Source organism: Ricinus communis, chromosome 7 (assembly GCF_019578655.1).
Source record: "Ricinus communis isolate WT05 ecotype wild-type chromosome 7, ASM1957865v1, whole genome shotgun sequence".
In the NCBI taxonomy this organism is placed as follows: Eukaryota; Viridiplantae; Streptophyta; class Magnoliopsida; order Malpighiales; family Euphorbiaceae; genus Ricinus; species Ricinus communis.
The window spans coordinates 25,508,358-25,518,238 of NC_063262.1; the positions used below are offsets into that span (position 1 = coordinate 25,508,358).

Sequence of the window (9,881 nt, forward strand, 5' to 3'; positions counted from 1 at the left end):
CTTTTTTTTTTTTTTTACTAGTTTTTGATGAAATTAAAATATTTTCAAACAGCTACTTATTACACAAGTTTTGGCAAGAATACGGATTGCAAAAAATAATATAAAATGAGTATGAGTATCGTTCTCATGAGGTGATTGATACCAAGAATCAGTTTTAATTGTATTTCCACAATCTAACAATATCAAATAATTGTAATTTAATAAATAACTAAAAAGACAAGATAATTTAAAGCTATTAATAATTTTATTTTTAAAAGTCTAATAAGTAAACTTAGAGCTTGGATTTGTTTTACTAACTATTATTTGGATTACAAGATCTTTCCACAATTCAAGTCATTAATCTTAATTAAGGATAAATTACTTAGAGTCTCTTTCGAGCTCATCCAAAAATATCAAAATTAATTACAGCGTATTTTCATGGTCACGTCAATTAACTAGGGTTCATTAAGTTTCTTAGTAATTTATTATTTTCCGAAAGATTTGTCTAATTTCGTAATCGAGGTTCCTAAGTTTTACGAGTCTATGAGCTGATAAATCATGCAACTTTCGTCGTTTCTAATTTATCCAAAAACATATATTAATCAGGTCTAAAATTAAATACAAGAACAAGTAAAAATATCTCATAAAACTGACTGGAAATTAATTCATTAAAAGAAAAGTAAGATTTAAACAAATAATAAAATAGCTACACAAATTCACACTCTAGAAAAAGTCTAGCCACACATAATTGTAGCAACGCACAATAACATAATTAAAAAATTAAAGAAAAAAAGAAATAATTTATTCAAACTCTTAAATTCTTATACAAATCTCCTTGATCTCTTTGAGTATATCTTCAAAAGATATTTCTTTGACAATTCTCAATCTTGAAATAGCTATTTATTCTCCTTTTTATAACTAAGACTCAAAAGGAAATCCTGTTTTGCTTTAAATTTTTGAGTTTTATATAAAAGAAAATTCATTTTTTATTCGACACAGTTTGTCTCACGGCCATATCACGTCCTTCACCTTATGGCATGGCTTGGCACACGCTCCTGTATCATTTCATGCTGAACTTTTACAACTTCTTTGAAATGAACATAAGCAAACATGGTTTGGAGCACGCACGTGTGATTTCGGTGTCATATTCTTCAGAATCCAGTAGTGGACATGGCTTATAGCAAGGTTGTGTGTCAAGCCATACTTCATGATTCTTCTTCCAGAGTGCTTAACAATGACATACATTTTCATGATCGTAAAAATAGAAAAATTTATCAAAATTTAATATAAATTTTTAAATAAATAAAAAATAAATAAAATACTAAAATAATGATAAACTTCTAATTAAATTTATTTTTTTTATAATTAACACTAACTATTTATACAAAATTTATTAAAATTCAACCTAAAAATATGTATAACCTAATTAATAAAAGGAATATATTACTCGTCAAACTCATTGAATGGTTCAGTTATTAGGTGTTTTAGGTTTAAATGTCTCTCTCTCTCTCTCTCTCTCTTTATGAATGTCTGGTGAGAGAGAATTACATTAATTGTGTGAGACCTGCAAGGGGGATATGAGCATTAATTGAAAAATAAGAGACATAGAACTTATGAAGAAAGACAACTACCCCTTCCATTTCATTTGCACTCTCAGATCTTTTATAGGCCTTTAATTCACATCCACAAGTAATTATGCTTTTAACATGACACTCTCAATGTCACTCAATATAACAACTTACCTCGTTGTTAGCAATTTGAAACAGAATCTGGAAGCTGCAAATTCTGATTTATTATTTTTCCATTCTTCAGACCTTCATATTAAATTATACGAACTTTAATTCTTCTTTTTCTTTTTTGTTGCATGATTTTTCTTTTTTCTTTTTAAATTATATATGAAAAATCCATTTATAGGATAATTTATGAATGTGATACATATTTAACCATTGAGCTTCTTGTTTTCTCTGTTTTCATTAGAAGCATCATTACCAGTTATAGTACCCCTCAGTTGAGTTTTACATTAGGGGCAGATTTTAATGGCCTTTGCGGCTGGAATTTTGCCCTAATCTGTCTTTTTTCTTTATGTCATTGTGTTTGTTTTATGAAAAATTGTGTTTCTTTTATTTTTGTTGTACTTAGCATATCTGTTATGGATGTTTTTGTGGTGGTTAATGGCCAGTCTTGGTTCAGTCCGGCTCGCCTGTTAGCTTGTGTTCTATGGAGCGTCGTCTGTTGATGGTGGTTGGCAGGAGAGAGAGATGAGGGCTGATTATGAAGGTTTTTATGCGGAGGAAGGAGCAGTCTTGGCCTTCCATCCATTCTTCTTGTTAGAAGACATTAAGGCTTGTTAACACTTCTTCCTTCTTCCTTATTGCCATTAGAGGGGGATGCAAGCTTTCTTGGCCATGGATGATTGTTGGCCTTCAATGAATAATTTATTTGCCCTCTTACTTGAGCTTTGCTAGATCTAATTATTTTTTTTGTGGCGACTAGTGATAGAGGTCGAAGGGTACACAATTCTTACTTGTGGGCTAGTTTCAAGTCCTTTGATCCTGTTGGCTGCTGCTGGGGTAGTCGTAACCCTCTGTTCTCCGGTGGTAGTAGTGAAGAAGATGACTCTAGAGACTTCTAGAACGGTGGTGATAGATCAGGGACATGACATAAATTTGTAATTATTGTAGGCCTATGGGCCGTGTTACTTTTAGGTTAGTGGCCTTTGTTGGTTTTCAAAGGCTTTAGGCCCATGTGTTTCACCCATTTAGGTTTTCATTTCTCTAGGGTTTTCAGTCATGTTTTTATGCTATTGACTAAGCCCTGGAACTTATTTTTCTTTGATGTACCTTTTGGACCTTGAGCTCCTATTAATACTAGCCTTTCATTTCTATTTGACAAAAAAATAAAAAAGAGATGTAGATTTTTAAAACATATTTGATAAGTTTTTCATTCTTTTCTTTTCCTATTCTTATTTTGTTTATTAAAAAAAAAAAGACTAATTATATATGAACTATAAGTTCATCATATATTAATAATTTTGATAACAGTTTCATTGTTGGAAAAGAATAGTTTATTATGTAGAATATTGAGTTTTATTATATTTGAATGACATGTTTATTATTATTTTTATAATTTGATACAATTTTATTGTTAAAGAATAGGTTTATTATGTAGTATCTAAATTTTATTAAATCTGAAGTAGAGATTTATTATTATTTTCACAATTTTGATAACAGTTTCATTGTTGAAAAATAATACACATTATATAGAAAATCGAGGTTCATTAAGTCTAAGGTAGAGGTTTATTATTATTTTTTATTAATTATTTTTAATAAATAAATATTAGGGCTTTTTTTTAGGGTTTTTACGGTCCTTCATTGTGAGAACTTTGAATTTTTCTTTCATAAGAGAGGTGTTGAATTTTTCATCTATAAGAATGGTGAAGAGAAAAAAAGATCAAATATGATATTTAAACAATTAGGTTTATCAAAATACATTTAAATTTTTATTTGATATTTATTTTTATCATATACTTGTTAATCCTTATGAATGAAACAGTATGACAAAAGTTTGGAATTCTCTTTGCTTCGTTTAGCATTTGGAGTCATCTCTCTACTCATCACATATATGTAACCATTGTTTTCTATTTCTTTAGATGTGCCACAATGATAATTTTAAATATTTTAAAATGATGTAAATTTTTTTAAAATGAATTATCTAAATTAAATATTCCTTTCAATTATTATTAGAACATTTTAAGATGAGTTATCTAAACCAAATATCCTTTTAATTATTATTAGAACACAAAAAATTAGATAACATGATAGTGTTTAATGAAGCTTGTACTCATAATTTTACAACCTTATCAAGACTCGTGAATTATAGAACATAATTAAACTAATCTTTAATATAGAAAATCTACTCATAAAATATTGAAGTTAAAAGGGGGAGACTACTTTAACTTTAAATCAAAAGAAAAATCTTTAAATTATATTGAAGTTAAAGAAAGCTACTTTAAGCTAAAATATTTGCAAGTTGGGATTTTCTCTTCTGATAACTTAACTTAACAAAGAAACCACCTATATCCCTTACTTCATATATAGATAAAAATTAAGAAAAGGGTGTCAAACAAAACCAAAATCAAGCACACTAGTACTAGAATCCCAGAACAATCATATGAGAAATGTCCCATGGCATAATTGGATTCCATAGTGATGAATACACCTCACCAACTAACTTCTTTTTAACTCACTTTTGAACTTCAGAAGAAGATAACCCCATCACTTCTAATCATGACTACCACAATGCCAAAAGTGAAAGAAACAGAAATGACCATGAGATAGGCAAATATTCAATTGGACACAAGCATCAGGCCTTAAAAATAAAACATAATAATTGTTATAATTGCTTCCATTATGACTATCATCATTACCATCTTGATCTACTTTCAGAGTGACCACTTTGTATATAAGTAATAACAATGAAAATTAACTACACATCGATTCAAATCACATCACTTCTGTAACATGCTCAAGGGAGGTGCTGCCATGTTTTCAAATTCCGCATTGTTAGTGGGGTGGTGCCGCCATCCACGTAGGCGGCTCCGGAGGCGGAGGGGAAGCACCATACGGCTAGGGAATAAGCGACGAGGATTCTGTTTAGGGTCAAGGCCAGTGGTTCAATGGGGAGTCGTGGTGGCTCCTCTTCGGATGCTAAAGAAGATTATCATGGATTTGGCACCTAATGGTCAATTTGTAGAGGCTTATTACCGCTCTTTACCATTTTTACGTCCTCAGATATTTCCTCTTTGTTGATTGCTAACGTTATCACTATCTTTTGGTTTTTTTCATTTCAGAAAATTCTTAACTATTATGGTATTATTATACTTAGCTGTTGGATGAGTTACACGTCACTAATATTAATTTTATATTTTATAATTTTTATAATTATTTTATATATGTAATTCATCCAATAGTAAGGTGTATTATATCTATGATAGCTAAGAAATACTTTTTGATTGTTTTTTAAATTGTAAAAATATATAAGGGTAATATCAACCCTTATAAATTGGAAAAGCAAACTGCTGCTTCCTACTTGTAGCATAAATCAGTAAAATTCAAAAAACTGCAATTCATTATCATAGGTGTACAAGTGTGTCAATTTTGGACCATAAGGAATTAAAATCCTTTGTCACCCCCCTTTAATTTTAAAATTAGAATGGCCCATGCTATTTCGACACTAAAGTTTAAGAGTTAACTATATATTGTATATGATTAAAATTTATTTAAAAACTCGGACATGAGATATGAATATAAATTGAAAGAAATATTTTAGTATTGTATACTTATTGATATGAAATTCATTTGAAAATTCTATTTATTTTGTAGAATTTAGTTTAACTATAATCAATTCTACAAATTTGATTATATAAATTAATTTTTATTTCAATCAAGACACAAAAACTTTAGATTTATAGAATTTAACCGAATACAATATTAATGTTGGGAACAATTATATTCAAATAATTACAAATCTTATACACTTAGGTTCAACTTGAGTAGCAACATGTGAAGTTAGATGAATTTCATTTATATTCTCATTTCCAATTATGAACGGATGATTTATTCTAAGAATGGAAGATTTTTTGGATTCAAATCTTCTTTTCACTTAGACATATTATCATCTTTATAATGAATATTAAAAAAAAATCTATTTTATAATTACAGTCCAAAAAAATAAGTGATTTTATTTTTCAATGTATATTAGACTTCATTTTAATTGAGACATCCATAGATTGTAATTCATAGATTGTAAAAGCAAACTCAACAAATTTTAAAACTCAATTGAATAATTTTTTTTGTGGAGTTGAAGATAACTTTACAATAAAAGAGAATTTATATATTAATTCATCATTAGAAATTTTAGAATATCTATCTCTTTAAGTGCGAAATTTAAAAGTAAAAATTTCAAAAAATGATAAATTTCCTAAAATCAATTTAAGTTTATAAATTTTGTAGCCTTCTTGTGACTTAGAATTAAGTCATATAACTAACCACATTCTTTTACACAATAAAAGACGCTGCAAATATTTCTATTTATAGTAAAATTAAAAAATAAACAATGAGTAAAAGATAGAGTAACATTTATACAAACTAATCGCTTATCCGTGAGTTGCATAACTGTTATTATTATTAAAATATTTTAAAAAATAATAGCAAACTAACTATTTTTAAATGTTATTCTTAACCTATTAAGATTTTAAAATTTTAATAGTGTAATAATATAAAAATTATCTTAAAGATATTAAATAATTGATTTTAATATTATATATATTAATAGTATCAAAATAAGTGATTTTATATTTTTTAAAGTAAATATTTATTGTATAATTAAAAAATAAATTTATAATTGAATATAATATTAAATATATAAGTGAAGATGTTATTTTTAGAATTAAAATTTTATCTAATTAGAAAACTAATTTATTAGTTAATATAATATTAAAATATAATTAATATACTATTTTTAAAAATAGAATTAGTATCATTATCTGATTAGAAAACTATTTATTAGTTAATGCAATATTAAAATATAATTAATATATAATTTTTTAGAATTAGAGTTAGTATTTAATTAAAAATATAAGTTATTAATTAATAAATTAATAAAAAAATTATAAGATTATATATAAGTTTGAATATCATGTGTCAAAAATAAGTATATATATCAAAAGAAAATCTTACGTGTCAAAAATTAAGCACGCGTATAAAAGAAATCTTATCTCAAAAATCAATATATATAAATTCTCAAAAAATTCTTAAATAAACTCAATTCATAATATTATCCATAAATAAATTGAATTAAATATTAATATAAAATATTATATTTATATTAATTAATTTATTCTTATTATCAATCACATATTATTAAAAATTAACCAATATAAATATGGCAACTGGTAAATAATACTAATGTCACTGCAGAGTTAGTTTTCTCCAAATTTTAAAATTTTGGGGAACTCTGTGACGGACCAAATTAGAGAATAAATATTATTGATTTATGGATGCAGTTGGTATTGGCTTTTGGGCTTCTGCCTCAATTTGATAAAGTCTGGACTTGGCCTCAATAGGTTCAAGTGAAATCTTTGATTTTCTTTGTCTAACTTATAAATTAAACATAATTAAATTTTAATAAAATGTTGGAACTTAAATTCTTATTTTCTTTTACAATAACAACTAATTGTGTAATTCAAAATTAAGTATAAGAAATTTATAATCCAATATCATTTTACAAATAGGCATTGTTTTATATATAAGACATGAGGCTTAAATTCTTTTATTAATGTGTAAAAGTACAAGTTAATAGTCCATGTTATTATATTTATTAAAATTGTTTATACATAATTCTTAGTTTTATTGTGTTTTTGCACTAATTTATATAAATATAATAATTTATATTTAACTAATAAAATAAAATAATTTTTTGTTTTAATTATTGATTTGCAATAATTAGTAATACCGAAAAGAAAAAAAAATCTAGTATGTTGGTTTTTATATCATCAATTACATCATTTATTCAATTTTTGCTGTTTTTCTTAAATTATTAATATAAATTGTCAAATATCAAACCAACCACATCATTCTGCTTTCCTTGTAGCACTTGACTATCATCCACGGCCATGTCTACTCTTCTCGCCTTCTACTTAATATGTCGATAGTTACTGAAATGTTTCAGTTAGGCAGCTCGGCGGAAAAGAGTTATTTACTTAAATTATATATATATATATATATATATATATATAGTATAAAATTATTATTCTAAGTTTTTTAAATTTTATAAAATTCTTATAATTAATGCAAGAATAACATTTCTCACACGCACATAATTCATTAATACTATAAAATAAAAATAGACTAAATGCAATTTACATATTTTTACAAAAAAAAAAATTATACTCCACCAAAAAAAATGAAAAATAAAAAGACTATATTATTATGTAATAAAAAATTAACTTGGAAACATTATGTTTTAATCACTTGAATTTGCCTTTTTACATTAGAAATAATTCTTTTATAGAAATAAAAATGTACCGATTTAATGATGAAAAATAAAACTAAAAACCCTAATAAACTGAGATTAAGAAATCAATAATAAACTAAGACTAAGACATAATAATAAAAGAAGAAAATCAGTAATAAGAAACGTCTTCTCAAAACCTTATCAAGTACTTTCCACCTTCACCTCCCCACAAGCAAACCACAAAATTTAATTTTTTCCATTTTTCTTAAAAAATGGCACTCATGCTCTCCTCTCAGGGCACCGCTCTGCTCCGGCTACCACTCCGCCTCTCGACTTCCAAATTTCCCAACTGTACTCCTCCTCTTTTCCTAATACAACAAAAACCCCCAAGATCTCTCTCTCTTTCTCTTTCTATTAAAACCCCTTCTTCTGGGGTTAGGGTTTCATCCTCGCAAATCCCCGTTCTACCCTCACACACCGAGTCACAACAATCACTACTCACTGATTCAACACGGACCGTCACAACAATCCTAGCCCTAGCTTTTTCTCTATCGCGCCTGTTCCTGAACCAAATTTCGTTTTTACCTAAATTAGCTCTCCAAAACACGACCAACCTGACCCACTCGGTGGGCCCTCTATTTTTCGCGGCGATTAGGGACCGTCCGAGCGGCTACTTGAACACTCCGTTGACGGTTGTAGCTGCCGGTTTGGCTAAGTGGCTTGATATTTATAGTGGGGTTTTAATGGTTAGGGTTTTGCTTAGCTGGTTTCCGAATATTCCTTGGGATCGGCAGCCTTTATCGGCTATAAGGGATCTTTGCGATCCGTATTTGAACTTGTTTCGGAATATAATTCCACCGATTTTTGATACTCTCGATGTTAGCCCGCTGCTTGCTTTCGCGGTTTTGGGTATGCTTGGGTCCATTCTCTCTAGCAGTGGCGCTGGTTATTGAGGATGCAAATTTGGTCTCACTGAGTAAGTAATAATTTTGAAGTTTATGTTATTCATTTTTTAGTAGTTGTAATACGCTTAATAGATTAGTTTCGTTTAGATTTGGGAACCTAAACTTGTTATGTTTATATACTCTTTGACAATGAAAAGAAAAATGCTTTTTTTACAATTTAAGTTTTGTTTCTGAGGTGAAAACTTGGAATGTGCTTCGTTCCTGAGAATGATAAAAGGAAGCATAATTCAGTTCGTTGTAATATCTATGTTTGCACGAGGATGTTTGCAGATAATAATTAGTGCAAGTTTTGGATTCCATGTTAATCATGAACTGAATATCATGTGATTGCGTCTGCTCTGGGTTGAACAATGACATGTTCTCATTGACAAGGCATTATCTCCAGTAATTTAAAAGTAGCCTACTGAGTAGGGATTTCGATAATTTGATTTGAATCCCTGTGTATTCAAAATGCAAGTTCAGCTGGTTCTGTTTTGATGCATTTGCTCATAATTTCACATGTCATTCACAAAGAAATTGCTTATATCATGATCTTCTAATTCTTATATTGCATATTGTGGGTAAAGTACAAAATTTTCAGCCAAGCTATTTTATCTATTTATGCTAAAGAGGAAGGGGATAGGATAAACAGGACATTGTCTTTATATATGATATATCTTATGTAAACTTTGCTATACACTCCATGAGATTAGCAAAGTAAGCTTTACGCCCACGCTCAGGGGTTGGTTCTTGCTGTTGATGTTGCAGTATTTTTACCCAAGAAAGCATCACGCCCTAGTATGCTATGTTAATTCGGTATACCAAATTTGTTACATCACTTGGGTAAAAAGGGACAAGGTTTGCCTTGGATATTTCTCCATTGTTTTACTTTCTGAGGTTGAGTGGTCATTTGCTCATCTGTATATAGCAACTCTGGTCTCTAAA

At 28.3% G+C, this 9,881-nt stretch overlaps 2 protein-coding genes across 2 annotated transcripts; both read left to right on the forward strand.

Moving 5' to 3' along the window:
* The first annotated feature begins 4,472 nt into the window (after window positions 1-4,472).
* On the forward strand, window positions 4,473-5,166 carry LOC125370721. Its single transcript, XM_048377298.1, has one exon. It carries the CDS (start codon window positions 4,500-4,502, stop codon window positions 4,785-4,787), a length of 288 nt encoding a protein of 95 aa, XP_048233255.1. The 5' UTR covers window positions 4,473-4,499; the 3' UTR covers window positions 4,788-5,166.
* A 3,000-nt stretch (window positions 5,167-8,166) lies between these two features.
* Window positions 8,167-9,113, forward strand: LOC8259733 (ylmG homolog protein 1-2, chloroplastic). Its single transcript, XM_002527200.4, has one exon. The coding sequence runs from the start codon at window positions 8,265-8,267 to the stop codon at window positions 8,943-8,945; it is 681 nt and encodes a 226-aa protein (XP_002527246.1). The 5' UTR covers window positions 8,167-8,264; the 3' UTR covers window positions 8,946-9,113.
* The last annotated feature ends 768 nt before the right edge of the window (window positions 9,114-9,881 follow it).

What these genes read in the sequence shown, in the direction of transcription:
- LOC125370721 (XM_048377298.1), top strand. Translation starts at nt 4,500, where the DNA reads ATGCTCAAGGGAGGTGCTGCCATGTTTTCAAATTCCGCATTGTTAGTG.
- LOC8259733 (XM_002527200.4), top strand. Translation starts at nt 8,265, where the DNA reads ATGGCACTCATGCTCTCCTCTCAGGGCACCGCTCTGCTCCGGCTACCA.